The 17,697-nt window shown below is 38.2% G+C and overlaps 1 protein-coding gene across 2 annotated transcripts in view; it reads right to left on the reverse strand.

Moving 5' to 3' along the window:
- Nucleotides 1-17,697, reverse strand: part of bltp3a (bridge-like lipid transfer protein family member 3A) — a 40,234-nt gene that overhangs the window by 5,613 nt on the left and 16,924 nt on the right. Inside the window, exons 7-18 of one of the 2 annotated variants that reach the window (XM_051880076.1) lie at nt 17,414-17,584; nt 16,884-17,064; nt 15,410-15,496; nt 12,981-13,151; nt 12,483-12,631; nt 8,600-8,750; nt 7,784-7,977; nt 5,701-6,980; nt 3,704-3,888; nt 3,456-3,601; nt 3,072-3,228; nt 1,470-1,744 (exon numbers count right to left, since the gene is read on the reverse strand). In XM_051880076.1, coding sequence (XP_051736036.1) covers nt 1,470-1,744; nt 3,072-3,228; nt 3,456-3,601; nt 3,704-3,888; nt 5,701-6,980; nt 7,784-7,977; nt 8,600-8,750; nt 12,483-12,631; nt 12,981-13,151; nt 15,410-15,496; nt 16,884-17,064; nt 17,414-17,584 — 3,147 coding nt within the window. The remainder of the gene's footprint in view (nt 1-1,469; nt 1,745-3,071; nt 3,229-3,455; nt 3,602-3,703; nt 3,889-5,700; nt 6,981-7,783; nt 7,978-8,599; nt 8,751-12,482; nt 12,632-12,980; nt 13,152-15,409; nt 15,497-16,883; nt 17,065-17,413; nt 17,585-17,697) is intronic. The other variant, XM_051880077.1, reaches the window with a different exon arrangement.

Raw genomic sequence — 17,697 nt, forward strand, 5'->3', positions numbered from 1 at the left:
AACAATTGGTTGGTTGGTGTTTTAGAGTAAATTATATACATACTTTATATACTATAAAGGCCAATTCACACTACACAGAAAAAAGCCAACAAACACGTTGTTGGATCAGTTTGTTACCCCTGTCGGTCTTGGGGAATGTCTGACTAGTGCGATATGATTTTCCAACCAATGCCAACAAACTCTGACGTACTCTAATGTAAACATCCTTTATTGATATGAAAATACCCCAAACCTCATGAAAATCACATACAAATCATATACTATCATAATCGTGTGTTTATTAGTTTCATGTTTCATGCGTAGAAACAATTCTCTTGGAAGTGAAAACACAATCAGCGCAGGAAGCCGCCAATGGTCATCAGATTGCATAAATCAGTGGAGAATGAATAAAAATGATGATTCTGTCTAATAGATATTAAAGTAGCTTGTGTAAATATATTAATATTTCTCCAAGTATGCACACTTTTGGACTAAAAGCCCTAATGGATGCTGTTCAGTGCAGCTGCGTGAACACAAATAAACCACAGCAGACGCGACTGAATATGAATGTGTTTCAAAATATCATAAGTTGCAAATTCATTATTTTGCACTCCTGACATAATTAAGAAATTACTGTCACTGCAACCAAATTTTATCATAAACAGTGAACAAATGTCAAAGCTGAAGTATTTAATCATTCAAATGAAAGAGTTCTCTGCATAAATTCAAGTACGCGCCCCGTCTTTCCCATCGCAGCAACCAAGGCTTCGCCCACAACCTCTTTGTGCGCCCTCTTTTCAGGCGGATCTTTTCAGGTGAAAAATGACACGTAAAGTCATTCTGACTCGAAGTTTGTCAGTGTCTGTTGGGGCAATGTGAACATGACAGTTATTTTTCACAAAATTCTAAATCTAACAGCCAACTTGACTGTCTGTGTTTGTTGACGTCTGTCTGTGCGCTGTGAATTAGCCTTAAAAGAGCAAATTAAAAACCTAAACTAAAGGTTATTAAGGTTTAAATATTGCAGTATTTATTATAAATGTTTTTTTGTTTTTTTTTAATCCATGCGAGGGCAGGACAACCTGTTACTCACATGAGATCCACAAACAGCAAACCATGACCTTCCAATAAATTCCCCATAAACAAAATCAAGTCCCACCCTACATTTGTTCTTGTTCGAGAAGCTGTTACAATAATAGGGAAGAAAAGATCACAACTTCTGTTACATGGTGACTTTAAACCAGCACAATTTAGTAGAATTAGTAGAATTTTTTGGATGCTGGACTCCAAAAAAGAGAACAGAAAACATACAATGTTAAGTCCTTTATTGACTTTCTGTCTTATACATAAAAGGATGTAGCTTGCATAGTAAAGCATTTCACAGCCACTATAACTAAGCACATAAAAGATAATCTCTCCAAGGGAATGACTAGTCTTCCATTAGCTGGAAGAGATGAGAGATGTGGCCATTATTTGACCCTCATTCTCACCTTTAGTGTAATAGCAGTGTCCCGTAACCACAGTCTCATTGGCTGGGGGTCTGCGCTGAGCTCATCCTCTAGGAAGGGTCCCAGTGTGTTTAAGGTAGAAGCCAGGAGCTCTGCTCTGCACCCTGTCAAGCACATCTCCATGAACCCCACGCTCTCGGACAGAGGAGAGTGTCTGCTCGCACGCGGCCCCATCTCCAACCTGAGGGACGCTGCCGGGGGACTGGAGAGGGAGTGGGGGCCCGGAGATAGTGGAGCACTTGAAGAGGAAGAAGCAGCTGTGGCGAGAAAGAAAGTAAAGATGTTCAGAGAGAATGTTTTGGTAGATATGGAATGAGTATCATACTGCATGTATATCTGCAAAGACATGATGTTAAAAGCAGATTGAGAATCAGTTACCATAGAAATAAAGAGCAAGAGAGGCAATTATGTGGGGTTGTTGCCAAGATAAATATATGGTTGGAGAAGCAGATTGTATCCTGTGAGTCGTGAATAATTAGTGGTTTGGAATCCTGACTTCATAACCAGGGAGTGAAAAGAGTTGTACCATGAGTAGCATGATCTGTGCCTAAACATTTTGCAATAGCTTGAGCAAAACCTTTGCGAACAGGAATCTCTTTTCTTAACGGGTTAATCTTATGAAGCAGACATGTCCAAAATACTCTAATGGCAATTCAAAACTATTTTTCATTTTGGCTAATCAGTGGCTTCATTTAGTAACAAATTTGTATAAACTCATTAATACATTTCCGTACGATCTGCTTATGTCCCACTGATGATTAGATTTAGGGGTGGACCTTCATGCTTACTTTCTTTCTAAAAATTTTCTTTAAAAATCACACTATACAAATGTAAACAAAATTGCCACCTCGTAAAATAGTTATATGAGATCAGGTTGGATGGGTGTAGGAACTGAGGATGAACCAGACAAATGAAACTTTCAGATGATTCTTTCAAACATAATTCCAGAGGCACAAATCAACATTGCAGGACCCAAGCTCAGAGAATCTAATTTTCGGCTCCAGTCCGTCTACAAAACACCCCCTTGCTAAGTACTTTTATGGCCATGCGTGCTTCCTGGCTGAGGAGAAAAGTGCCGAACATAAGCCATTTGTAAAGACAAATGGGTCAAAAAACAAGGGTCAATCGTGGCACTCGTAGTGAAAGTGATTACCAATGGAATATTGGAAACGTTTGAGCGAGTTATCTTAAAAAGTCCCCCTGTGGTGAAAATCAAGTTTTTAATGTTGTTTATATGTCTATGTGGTGATTTTAATATGCTAATTTGCATATTCACTGATCCGTGTATATTAAATGAGGCAAGGGTGTAGAGTTACATTCAAGATATTTTAAGGCATGAAGAAATTATTTTCACAGGGGAAAAAAAGTTTAAATATGTCATTTTGTTGATCAAATATGAGTTTTAAGGGATACAAATATTGACTACAGGGGGACTTTAAGTTCATGTAAAGAGGTGGAAAAAAAGGGTCAAATATTGTCAAAAGACCGGATGTGTGCATTATGCCTTGAATTGTAAACACAGCCTAATTGACATACTGACAATTATTCTGCATTCACAATTATGGACATATTTAGCATCCTAACCCTGTGTCAGTGTCAGTCCAGCCAGCAGGTCTGTGACTTTATGGTTGCCATGTTGTTTAGGCACAAGCTCCTGTGCTTCCAGCGCCACGACAATATCTTCACCGCGCATCTCTGTCAGGCACCCCATTCGACTCAGACACAGAACTAACACAGACACCTGAAATAAACGCAGAGAATCCATCAAAGATCAGTCATGCAACCAACTAAGATCAGAGTAAGGACAAATATAATAAAGATAAATTATCAAATAAAACATTGTATCTTGCTGTTTTTCAGACTTTTAAACAAAGCACTGCATTAAAGTGCACTGCATTTTCCATGCAGTGGACAAGTTGCAGGTGTTTAGCCATCTAGAGGTGCTACAGTACACTAGACAAAACTCACCATATCTTGGGCAATGTCTTCAGTGCTCTGGGACAGAGAGCTGCTGAGGTCTGCCGATGACCCGCCTTCTGTTCCTGGAGCAGGACTAACACAGCTGCCCGAGTGGACACCTGTACCATTAGGACGCAAAGACTCTACACCAGACTCTGAATCACAACACCACAAATAAACATAAATTAAAGACACTGACAGTTACAGATATAATTGTTAAATTTTTTAAATTAAAAGTGCAATAAGTGCTTCAGTACCAGAGTCCATTAGAATGACAAAGTTTTCACTGATGTCACTGTCAATGGATAAGCCATCGTCCGCCAGACTACCCTCTAAAATGGCACTGTCACAGGAACTCTGGGAAGGCGACTGTTTCATGGACTGAAGCCGTAAATTCCCCATGATGGAGGGACTGGACTCCTCTGGCCGTAAACTTTGCTCCCTACAGAAGTCATATCAACACATGTACCATGAGTTGAATAATGTGCTATTAACAGTACTGGCATAGAATTGACCAAAACTGGTTTAACATGTTAAAGGGTTAATTCATGGAAAAGTAAAACAATTCTGTCATGATTTACTCACCCTCATGTCAGTCCAAAGCCTTAAGACTTTCATTCATCTTCGAAACATTTTTTTTTTAAGATTTAGTTTGAGTTTTTAGTGCATCCGCGCTACATGTCGGAGCGCTGCCAATGAGGCTTTTGGCTCCAGCAAACAAAGACATTTTAAATGAAAAGCAGAATTTCTGTCCCTCCATTGAAAGTCCACACAACCAAGACTTTGACACTTTGACATTGTAAAGTAATCCATATGAATAGAGTGGTTTAATCCGCAAATAATTTAATTTAGGCTTTTATTTACATATAGCATTGAACATCACATATATATAGATCACATTAAATATGATAACGAGAAGCTCAGCTGTACTTGCCTGATCTTTGGTTCTTATGTGTCAATCAAGCATGTTTGAGCTGTCTGTATTTATATTTGATGTGTTCAAAGTATGTGTGTTGATCATTGTTTTTGTGTGGATAAAAGCCTAAATTAAATCTGTTCATCATACAAAGCATTTCTTCAGAAGATTTGAATTAAACTGCTTGATTAATTTGGATTACTTTTACAACTTTTTGAAGCATCAAAGTTTTGGTAAAATGGACTTTCAATGGAGGACAGAAATCTCACAGGTTTTGTTAAAAATGACTAGAATTTTCAAAGATGCCTGAAAGTCTTATGGATTTGTACCAATATAAGAGTAAGTAAAGATAACAGAACTTTCATTTTTGAGTCAACTAACCCTTTTTGACTGATAACATATTAACAGTGAGAAAATTTACTGTAACACTGTACAAACTGTTTCAAATACAGACCATTGTGTCTTCCTTAAAATATAAGCATTCACTAGAATAGCCACAAGCAGTATCAGCTCTTTTCAGTTATGTACTGTGTGAACTGCATATGAGCTCATCTAAAAGATGGCCAAATATTCAGAAACAAAAGATATTTTGTTTCAAGCTTAACCACAAATTAAATGGCTCGGATCAAATAATCTCTCAGATGGAATCAACGATGGCCAAGTGTTAGAATATATGTATGTTTAAACAACAGTTGTTCTGGTTCTTCAATCTGGCTGTGATTGTGATTTCGACTTCAGTGAAAGTTACATTAATATGCCAATAGATGGCAGCAAAGACTGTCTTTATGAGTGAGTGAGTCAGTCACAAAGACTTTTATATTGAAAGGGACTGAAACAAGGACATTGTTTTTACTTTAAACAACATCTTGCAAGACGCAACTGACGCAAGACACATTGACTAGGGCTGTCATGGGAAATCACCTTAAATGTTAAAAGGACAAAGACAAAAATATTTCTCAGCGGACATTCAAAATGATTTTGTGATTATGAATATAAGATTGATCTGAAGAATATCAGTTAGATGAAGGTAATGCACTCACTTAGTCAATCTCTCTCTTTATTTTTAAAGACACTTCGTTGTTGTTTCTTTTATTTATTTACACACTTGTGCCATCAAACTGTTAGCCATGAGATATGGCTCTATATAGTTATATTGCTTATATACAGTCTTTTTTAATTAGATATGGAAAGAGTTCATTAGCAGTTGAATGAGATAAAGTGTGAATTGTGTACAGGAAAATGATCAGCATCAGCCACAGCTAGCTATACAAAATTTTTCTATATCTGTGCAATTCTAAGATCATGACCACAACAATGCAAATGGATCAAAGGTCTTACTTGTTTTGAGGAGTGAAGAGTTTAGTCATGCCAGAACCTCGGCTCAGGATGCTGAAGGCATCTTTCGTGATGGACAGTGCCCCTTTGGTGAGATCCATGGAGGCGGTGAATGCATCTTTGGTGACCCCTTTGGTGGCATTCAGGGCACTGGATAGCTCCCCCTCCAAGCTGAAAGTGGAGCTATGCCGGGACAGTAATGCAGGGTTGTCTGGCAGAGGAGACATGACAGGAACAACGGCCTGAGCTTCACCATCCTGCCCCGTTTGTCCATCCATTCCCTCTTCAATGGCTTCGCAAGCCTCCTCTACCGAACCCTCCTGCTCAGCATCATCTTCTTGATTCTCATTCCCTCCTGTCCCACTGTCCTCCAGCAGGCCAGGCTCACCAGCATGGTGTGATGGCGAGAGATCAGAGTCTGTCAAGCTAGGAGTGTCTGTTTCCACTGGAGAATTGGCTTCTTCTGGCTCGCACGTTGCAGGAGGAAGCAGTAGAGCAAGCTCAATCGCCTCCATCAGGACTGAGACACAAACTGAAGGAGGATCTGATGATTTATGTTTGGATTGTCCCAAACCCTGGAAGTCCTTGGTCAAATCTCCAGCAAGCCGGGCAAGGTAGTCCTTCATCCGCAAAAGGGCTACAAATTGGTAGTGGTTGAGCCACATTTTGACAGGAGTGATCGATTGGGCCAAAATATGGATGGAGGCCAAGGGAGAGTTGACTAGACCCTCGTTCTGGTTGACTTTGTCAGATATGACGTCATTTACACCCTGTGGTGAGTCAAAGAGGGGATGTTTTCTAGAACCGGTGGGAGATTTTGAATCGGCATCTATGCTTGAACAACGAGAATCTTTTTTGAAGGCAGAAGGGCGGCACATCCACAAAGACATGGCAAAGGGCTCCACGAAGGGAAGGGCTTTCCCTCTGAGCCCTCGACGAGCCCCCTCAAAGCCTAGAGTCACTCGGGACAGACTGACAGACCAGACATCCTGAGAGCGAGAGGGACGTTTGTGCTCTAATGATAGGAACTCGTTTTCTAGAAAGTGTTGAAGGAATGCTGATGGCAGGGGATGTAGGAGGCTCTGATCGCGAGGGAACGGTTGGCAAGCTGTGGGATGGAAGAAAGGACAGGCGGAGAAGCTGTTGTAAATGCTATTGAGGTCCGAACGGGAGCCGTGAGGAGAGTGACGCGTGTTGCTGAGGACAATTTGAGGAAGACTGATGCTTAGTGACTGAGGGCGATCTGGGTGATCCAAAATGGAGGATTCCAGAGGAATGATCAGCTAAAGAAAACAAAATATGTTTCAGCCAAAACACTTGCAGAATGTTATCAAAAGCACAAAGAGAGTTAGAGTGGGATTTAAAGTTCCCCAGCAGTCAATAATTTTATCCCTTAAAACTAATCTTTGATAATCATGACATTTAAATGTTTTTTTCTCTGAAAATAATTTCTTAATGTCTTAAAATAGCTTGAAAGTAACTCTACACCCTTGCTTCATTCATTATATGCAGATCCATTATCCACCAACTCAGACTACCTTGTCCACGTGGTCAACTGTAGTAAATGCTACACAATGGCAAGTGGAAATAACGTCAAATGTTTCTATTTACAATTTGTTTTTGCAGCAGTGAGAAATGTAGCCAATCACAGACATGTTTGTTGATCTCTTGAACGCAGGGGCAAATCAGAGGTATTTAAGCTCCTTATGAAGCCCCACCCATTTTCTGCACTGTGCTTGTTGTGTTTTGTCTACTGGTTTGTATTTCTCCAGCATGAAGGTAAGATCTTACGGATTTATGAATGAACCCCTCATTTTAAAATCTTACCGGTCTACAGACATTACAATGCTCATGATAACTTTTGTTAACTCTACAATAAGTAAATCCACTTCACCAGCTAATTACAGCTAATTACTCTTCGACAGCGATGCCATAGAAATATACACAGCTACGGCAAAAAACAGAAGTTCAAACACAAAATTCTAAATATGGCTGATCAAATGTCTACACCAAAAGCTGCTTTAGAAGATCGCTACTGATCCACACATGACATTCCTTTTAAAGCACGTCAGATCTCTTGGTTTACCTTCAGCTGTGTTGCATCCAGGCGGATATCGATGTGTTCGTCTGCTTTGGTGCTGTCCTGGAGGTGGTAAAAGGCTTTGACCTGATCTAGTGTCCTGTGTAGACCCCGTGAAAACAGAGTCATCCACAAGACGCTTGGAGCATCTAGACACAGCTGCAGACCATTCAGCTGGGCATAAAGATTAGAGCAGGGTACTAAAGAGAGAAAGGGACAATTGGGGTCAGTGGAAAATAAAAATGATAAGATTAGATTATAAAACTAACTCTTTCCCAGCAGGACAGATCAAACTTCATACTGGGGCCAACAAGGATGTGAGTTTGTAAATATAAATGACGTGCATTAAAGGATTAGTTCACTTTAAAATGAAAACCCCATGATTTACTCACCCTCAAGCCACCCTAGGTGTATAAGACTTTCTTCTTTCAGACAAATACAATCGGAGTTATATTAATAATCACCCTGATGCTCCTAAGTTTATAATGGCAGTGCACGAAAACCACCTGTTTGAAATTCAAGAAATTGTATCCATCAATTATAAACGTACTCCACACGGTTCCGGAGGGTAAATAAAGGCCTTCTGAAGCGAAGCATTGCATTTGTGTAAGAAACATATCCATATTTAAAAAGTTATAAAGTAAAATATCTAACTTCCGCCAGACCGCCTTCTGTATTATTAAACTCCGATTGTATTCGTATGAAAGAAGAAAGTCATATACACCTAGGATGGCTTGAGGGTGAGTAAATCATGGGGTAATTTTCATTTTAATGTGAACTAATCCTTTAACAATAGTGATCAATGTATGTGAAAAATTCTACCTAACACAACAGGAAGTCCAGGGTTATCAGGGAAGTAGTATTCAGTGAACTGAAGGTGAATTGCAGGAGTGTTTTCTGGAAGATGTAGGGATTTGCGGTTGCAGGAGAGGAGAGACTGCGTTTTCTTGCTGTGACGGCCTCCGGTGGACACCTAAAGAAACAGATGGGGTTTTAATAACGAACATACATATTGTTTTTCCACCTTGCCCACATAATCTTTCCTTGTGCAATTTCATTGGCTGTTGCTCATTACTAATCTTTAGAAGAGTGTTGTTGATGGGCACATGCTGCAAGTTGTTCTGGGGCTATTGTTATTAAAAACATGAAATGAGTCACCAGCTTTTATCTTGCAGAGTGTTTAGGCTTCAGTCACATTTAAAATATTTTAAAAAGCAGAACTCATAATCAGATATACTATAGTTCAAAAGTCTGGATTTTTTTTTTTTTTGCCACAGCATTTAGCAATGGCAATTTTACTTCCAAAAGCGAGTTGTTGAATAATTTCTGATAGTTAGTGAGCGCTAAATGCATCAATGTAATGTAACATTTATATGAGGCTGTTACATTCCCACATTTTATCTGTTTCTTCACCCTTGATAACTCAATAGTTGTAGCTTTAACAGTAAACACTTTTGTCTCGTTTGAGCAACTGAGACAACTATGAACACAATGAAACTTGCATTATATCATAACTGACAGCAATGATGACATGTAAAAGCCCTAAGGATGCATCATGTTAATAATTAAAGTCTCACGTTGTCTTGTCGAGGCTACTGTTCTTTACCCTCATTTAAATTAGATTTTAAATCCCAGACATGGATAATGTGTGACCTGAACAACACTAAGCATATTACAGCAAACCATTTATCATAAAAGCCCATAATTATGGGTACTTTAGTTCTATTATGCATAGATTTACACTGAGATGGATAAAAGAGTAAGTATGCATCTTGTTATTGTTTTTCCTTACCAGAAGCTTGTTTACTCAAGCTTTTTATATGACACAAGTCGGTTGCATCCAAAATTAGACTCGTCTTGCAAAAGAAACCTGCTTATGTCATTCTTTTTATCACGAGGATAAAGCAGCATGTGATATGTTGCTGATGTTATGCTTTGGTTAACTATGCTCATATCAAATTGAGAACAGAACTGGGAAGTTCAAGTACAAAATGATGATTTGACAAGTTTCATTGAGATAAATTCAACAACACATTAATTTAGAAAATGATGGTGAAGAATCACTGATACCATGTTTATGTGTTACATAGTATTTGTTAAACCTGGAAATTAAATTTTATATTTGTAAATATAATTTTAAAGTTTCCCTATTACACTTTTTCAAATATTACCTTCCATGTAGTGTGTAATACAGCTGTTTGTGAATGTAAAAGGTCTGCAAAGTTACAAAGATCAAAATGCATGATAAATAAAGTTATTGTCTCCTATGTTGCGTCTGCACAGGATGAGCTTACCAAGTCAACTATAAACTTCGTTAAAGTTTTACCTTCTTGAACTTTTGTTTGTAAATCTCACATTGGCTCCAGCCTGGCTGACATTAACAGCTCACTTGACACATTTTATGGCCATGTCGATGGACCCATGAATCTCTCCCTTATGACTTCAAACGATCGCGATCAACTCAGATCGAATTACGGCAAGCCATGCGGCCACATTCTAGACGTCGTCAAACTCCAATACATGTACGCGCACACACAGAGGAACATACCAGGACTCTCTTTAAGTCACATTCATTAAAATATGATTAAAATGTAATCCTGTAAGCCTGTATTTCAGTTTTAATCATGTATTTATTATTAAGTTACGACTATAGTTGTGTGAATTGTACCCCAAACCTTAATATGCAAATGTGTAAGACTGTATCTATGTCTTCATGTCTTTTTCACCCGGCCATGTTTAGGCTTGAATGAACCCTCTCAGGATGCTTTAATTAACTATGTATGTTCTGTTACGATACCATGCATTAGTCTACTTCTAAGGTCTTTTGGAGTAAAAGTTACCAATTCTGAAACCATCATAAATTATGCAAATTGAGCTACAAGACAAGACAAAGAGAACTTTTCCCTCCTCAAAATCCATGCTGGACATTGGCTGTTCACCCAAGGAGGCGGTTTGGCTTGTTTGTCCTTAAAAGACAACCACACGCACGTTCCTTTGTCTCTCGATTGTCTCTCTATTGTCCCTCTCCATCTCACTCACGTCTCTCCCGGACGTCTCGGCGACCGCGCTCCCATCACGCGCTCATCTCCTCTTCGGGACGACCAACTTCGGCGAAAAACAAACTTTCAAGTTCTCAGTTCAAACTTCCCGCAGAGACGGAAGAAGTCAACGAACTGCAGCCACGGACGCACTTTTTATCTTTTTGAAACCCACGCAAACTCATGCAAGTACCGCTTATATCTATCTTAGATGCGCTAAGTTACACGACCTAACAAAGTGAGACTGATTCGTTGCTGGCTCTTAAGGACTGTCTGTAAGTTTTTCTACTCTTTGTCTTCTCTCTTTTCCTGTCTTTACATTCGCTTTTGTATATATGTGTATTCTTTGTGTATATTTAGCCGTATAACCTATGTATTCGTAGTTTCATATATTAAACACATTATATTCATGCTCGATTGTTTCTGTTGCTCATTCAGAAAATCAAGTCACTTTTACGTTTCGATTTTGCAAACTGCTTTACGCTTTAATGCTACATTAGGAAATTATTTCTCGTGGCCAGAGAAATAATCTCCTTTTATAATAGTCGATAAAGAAAACTGATAGTTTGCTGGACAAACTAGACCAGTCTTTCTAAATTTACTATTAAACTACAAGTAATCCTGAACAATATATGTAATTAATTATAATCCGTTGTAATTAATTCACAATATGTGTGCATAATTCCCTTTTTGGTCAATTTATATTATAATTGATATTTCACCCATAATTTGAGCTAATTAATTAATTAATTAATTAATTAAATACCTGTAATTCATTACACCTAAAAGAAAGAACCGATTCTGAAGTGCCTGAAATGAGTCATCAGCAATTCCAGTCTCACTTCCTGCTCAAACCTACATAGGTTGTAACACATTTGCATAATGCCAGTCCATGGTCTTCATTGGCTGCCTGTGAACAACGTCTACTTTGACGCTTAAACACTGTAGTTGCAGCTGAGACTGAGAGAGTTTGGTTTGTGTGGTGTGAAAGCAAATCCACTTTGAATCAAAGGATGAGGACTCGGGCTGGAATTGATACGGTAAAACCAATGCCATCGTTGTTCGTATCACTGTGTATCAAGTGCTGAGGAAGATCTGGAGCTGAATTTTAGATATGGTAGATATGTCTTTGTACTGTTTTGATATTGTGTTTTTCATTAAGAACAATAATGAACCCAGCATTCAAGTAAATTGCCGCTAAATTTTACTTTTGAATGCAAAAGTAAAATGCGCACGACCGTATGGGCATTCATAAGCAATTTAAAAGCGAGGTGGAAAAGAGGGAAAACTCCAATGCCCCCTGGGCCATCTGACCAATCAGAACAGATTAGACCAATCACAACAGACTGGGTCATCTGATCAATCAGAGCAGAGTAGACCAATCACAACAGACTGGGCCATCTGATCAATCAGAGCAGAGTAGACCAATCACAACAGACTGGGCCATCTGACCAGTCACAGCAGAGGAGGTTCTCGGAAAGAAGGGTTTAGAGACTGAATCCTTTTTTTCAAACCGTTTCAGATACTGTGAGACAAGAGGTGATGTTGCAAAGTACGTTATGAGAAAATGGACTTTTGGATTTACACTGTATATAACAATATAATGGCTATCACTGTCAAGTGTGTGCTTTAATATTTTTTTATGTTTGTGCAGAGATGTCTCAAACCTGATGGATGTCCAGATCGTCCACACGGATCACCATACAGCTGGAGCGAAGTCTCTTCAGTGGGGTTCCTGAGGACGGGGCGGCTGCTGATGTCCGCCGTGAGGTCTGAGTCCGTTCAGGACTGAAATTGGACAGTGATTCCCCGTCTGCTAAAAACAAAATAAGACCAATTCATCAATATGAAATTAACAAGAGAAAGTAAACTCTCAAGAGGAAACAAAACCAGACATGTTCATGACAAATGCATCCATTTTTTGAGGAACCAGTGCATCACTTCACATATTTTTTTTAGTGTTTAGACTTCAAAATTATAAGAACTGTGCCTCTTGAGAGAGAAAACTCTGAGGTGACATTAGCAGAAAAGATACGAGTTGTTACATTTTGAAGATTAAAATAAACTTTTTTTTTTTTCAAATAATGTGGAGTGTTGAATTATGCACAATAACATCAATATTTATTGTTGGATTTGGGATTGGTAGACACTCAGAGAAAGTTTACCCTTGACTTTTTTGGCTGGAGAGTCTTTAGCAGACACATTTGGTTCTGTGTGAGGTCCAGGGATGCCCAGATCCTCCACCCTCCTCTGAAATTCTTGCAGCAGTTTGGCCGCCCACTGAGCACGAGACTCCATCGCTCCGCAGTGACGCTCCCAGTGCCGACAGCCATCACCTGTACCACACACAGCATATGTCACTGAACAGCCGGCATCACTCAACTACACATCTGGCTGTTACTCTACAGTCAACCATTATACAATACATCAATTGCTGCATCATTACAATAAGAAAAAAAAAAAAGACTTCAAACACAACCTAAACAAAAAGCTCAGAGCAACATTACCGTTCAAAAGTTAGGGGCCAATAAGATTTATATACAGTATATATATATATATATATATATATAAAAATGAATACCTTCATTCACCAAGGATGCATTTAATTGATCAAAAGTGACAGTAAAGACATTTAAAAAAAAAAAAAAAAATTCTATTTAAAGGGGTGGTTGATTGTGATTTCACATTTTTAACTTTAGTTAGTGTGTAATGCTGCTGTTTGAGCATGATCAACGTCTGCAAAATTACGACGCTCAAAGTTCAATGCAAAGGGAGATATTTTCTTTTAAAGGGACATCACTCAAAGGGGGTGAGGCCATGTTTGGCTGCTTTAGAGAAGAGGAAGAGTTGTTGTAGTAGAGTGTTGTTGCCATGCCATCATGTTATGCCGGACTGCTTCACAAACGAGGGTCAATTTAACGCTGGATTTCCACAAAAGATTAACATGACGGCACATGCTAGTTGATGAGTTGAATCAACTCCACAGCAACTACATAAATTTATCAATTTAACCATTCAGAAACATCCAGTTGCATTCTAAAAGTTGTAACTTCTTCCTGAGTCTCTCCATCAGTGTCGACTCCGGTTTGAGCAATGTAAGGCTGAACACCATTACTGACAATCTTCATTTTGGCTACGTGAGATTCTCCAGCTTTGTTATTGTTGAACAACCGAAGTGCAAGCTGTTAAAGCTCCACCCTCTTCTGGAAAGCGGGCAGTAAGCAGCAGCTCATTTGCATTTAAAGGGACACACACAAAAAAAGGTGTGTTTTTGCTCACACTCAAACAGGGGCATTCTGGGGACACCAGAGACTTACATTACATCTTGTAAAAGGGGCATTATAGGTCCCCTTTAAAAACATATATTTGACATATATGTCAAAGAATCCTGAAAAAAAAGAATCATGGTTTCCTCAAAATCAAAACTGTTAATGCATGAATGTTTCACTAATCATTATTACATATTCGGGTCTTTAGCGACCCGGATCTTTTTATCTAACACCGATGGCTCTCTAACTGCCACAATAGTATAAAACTCTCCTGATATTTTAATAACAATTACATACATACATACATAGCATACCTTTAGGAACTTGGACCTGTTTCATTTGAGCAGATGCTTTATACTGTCATCACTGTCATCGTCAGAGCTCATTTCCTAGTACATTCAGCATCGCAATCTCAACCATATTCTCAAAACTATCATTTTCAAGGTCTTCAAAATCAATATTTTGATCGCTGACAGCTTTTTCTCCAGATTTACCATCAAGTGACAGTGACACTAATACTTGATTGCGTTCAGTACTTGCTCTGCATTAAATCACGGAGCCACTGAAACATCACATCATCATTGTGTATCAGACATTTCCACCTTGAGGAATAAAGGTGAATTGCACTTATTGAGTCAATATATTGAAATTCAATTATTGTTGTGCAGGGAAAAAAAAAAAAAAAAAAAAAACGTACACTACTACATACCTCGGGTCGCTAGCAACCCAATACACTTTTTACAAAAAAATTAACTGGAAAACTGACATTCTTTTATCTTTTTTCTTGTTATATTGTTTATAATTAATAGATTGAGGAATACTAAGAAGGTCGATGTCTAACTTTAAATGATCGTGAGGGAAGGTAGTGAATGACGCCAGATGTATGCGTTTAAGGCCAGATGTATGCGTTTAAGGGTTAATCACCACAACTGTTTTCAACATTGATAATAATAAAAAATGTTTCTTGAGCATCAAATCAGCATATTAGAATGATTTCTGAAGGATCATGTGACACTGAAGACTGGAGTAATGATGCTGAAAATTCAGCTTTGATCACAGGAATAAATTACATTTTAAAAAATAGAAAATGGTTATTTTAAATTGTAATAATATTTCACAATATTACTGTTTTTACTGTATTTTTGATCAAATAAATGCAGCCTTGATGAGCAGAAGAGACTTTTGAACGGTAGTGTACATAGTCAAGTGTATTTATATGGTATGACCTCAAAGCCTGAGACAAAAAAAGTACAAGTTAAAACCTCAGAAGCATAAAGCAACAGAGGGTGTATGATTTGAATCTCTTCTGAACAGCAGTCAGTCACCTGGTCTATGGAAAGGGTAGTAATCACAGCCCAGCTTCCGGAGGGTCAGCTGCATTGCACCCTGCGTGCCTGGAGGCGGAGCTTCATCTATGTGTACAGGATAAATCACATGGGTATGTCAGTGTTATGATGATATAGCTACATGCTAACAAAATAAGTTTTAGTTCCCTTCAAAAAAAAAAAAAAAAAAAAAAAGTCATTATTAATCTCCTTCATGTGGTTCCAAACCTGTATGACTTTCTTTCTACAAAAGTAACCATCGCTTTGGATTTAGGAGGTTAAGGTTAACAATTAATCAATTAATTGATTTAAACAACGATCGATGATGGGAATTTATGTAAACTGACATCCCTAGTTAAAAGGGAAGGCAAGGGTCAACAGTATAATACAGCTGTAATTACATGCAGGTATTTTTAAATACACTGTAATAAAATGCCAGGAATTTACAGGATTAAAGAATATTATTTTACAATAAATTATTGTAGTCAGAAATTTACAGTGAAATTAATGAATGCTGGGTCATTTTCTTACGAATCAACAGCAGAATGATCATGACATCACAATAATATGCTGCTCTTGTTTTACTGTGAATTCACATGATAAAGTTGCCTTTAACCATGCCACTGTAAGAAATTATATTGTTAAATTATATTAAGTCACCATAATGGTGATTAGTGTTCAATCTGCTTGGGATCTTGGACCTTGTATATTTATATTCAAATTTCTGTTCTAGCCATGTCAGAAGTGTGACAAATGAAAACATTTGTTAAAACAATAACAAGCTAGTATATAAAATAAGCTAACTGGCTGATTATAATTTAGTCAAACTATATTATTATTAGAGTTATTTCAGCATAAAGATTTACCAATATCCTATTTCAAATTTATAATTGTTTGTAGATGGATATTTCACAATAGTAAAGCAGCTGCTGAGATTTATCTTTGAAAGGTGTGACATCTTTTTTTCTTCCATCACCTAAAGATGCACAGACATTAATACTCGACAAACAAAACACAACAATGGTGACACTCAACAAATAATAATAAAAAAGATACATTCTGAACATTACGAAATAAACAAACAAAACAAACTGCTAAAAGTGAACCAAAACTAAGTTCAGCAGCACAGATAAAACCAATAAGAATCAAGAAACTCCACAGCATAATCTATTCATGTCGCACTGCATGCTGGGTACCTTCATAGTACACATGTGAAAGTCATGCAATTATTAACCTGGAATATACTGTAATTTCACACTAAAACTTTTAACATTGTATAAGTACAATGTAAAAACATGTATGTACACAATAAGTGCATTGTATCAAATTATTAATTTAAATGTTAGTGCATAGTAGTTAATAACACTTAATATAAAATAGGTCTGCGTGAATTAATTACAAAATTTCATTTTCAGTGAACTACTCCTTTAAAGTAGAAATATAATCGGTGGTAACAGTGATCTGAATTCATTACCAGAATCTGAACAGCTGTCGTTGCAGATATGCAGGTCAAGACGGGAGATGAAAGTGTGGTAGGATGATTCTTTAACATCATGGAGGTCAAAATACTGGGCCAGTGTGCTGTGAGTCCCGACCGCTTCAGGTGGAGGAGGTTCAGTCCACAGAGAGTGGATCCCAGGAGAGGGAGGAGCAGTCTGGAGCACAAACACAATGAGACATAAACAAACACTCCGGCACTGTCTGAGTCATTCACAGGGAGCGGCTGCTGCAAGATGGGTTGCCCCTGGGTACACTTGGGATTTAATATCTTATAGACGGCTTTACACAACATTTACTTTGCAGAGCTGTTTTGTAATGACAATGTTATTTAAAAGCTTCACTAAAACCTTTGCTTAAAACCTGAGGCAGCTGCAGTATAGGGCGAAGGGTTTTCTTTTCTTTTTGATCTTAAAATCTGAAGTGCCGATAAGAAGAGTATCTTATGAACCATTAAGTCGTCTTCTTAACATTTTTGAGAGGGATTTAAAGGGTCCAGTGTGGCACCTGTAGTGTTTCAGCAGCCATGCTCTTCCTCTGCTGCGCGGACTTCTCCATGGCCTCACTTAAAGACTTGGCGTAGTGGATAATGGCCTTGAGCTGAGAGTCTGTCAGCACCCACAGCAGATCATCCAGTATAAAGAACAGCTTAGAGGCCAAGACATTACAGTCCTTCACCTGAGATGAGGAGGGTAGTAATGTCAGCACAGAATACATGCCATTCCATTCTGATTAGGGCTGCAAGATATACTGACATAAAATCAATTATCACATCGCAAAGGCGATGTATA

The sequence above is a fragment of the Ctenopharyngodon idella genome, chromosome 22 (genome assembly GCF_019924925.1).
Source record: "Ctenopharyngodon idella isolate HZGC_01 chromosome 22, HZGC01, whole genome shotgun sequence".
Taxonomy (NCBI): Eukaryota; Metazoa; Chordata; class Actinopteri; order Cypriniformes; family Xenocyprididae; genus Ctenopharyngodon; species Ctenopharyngodon idella.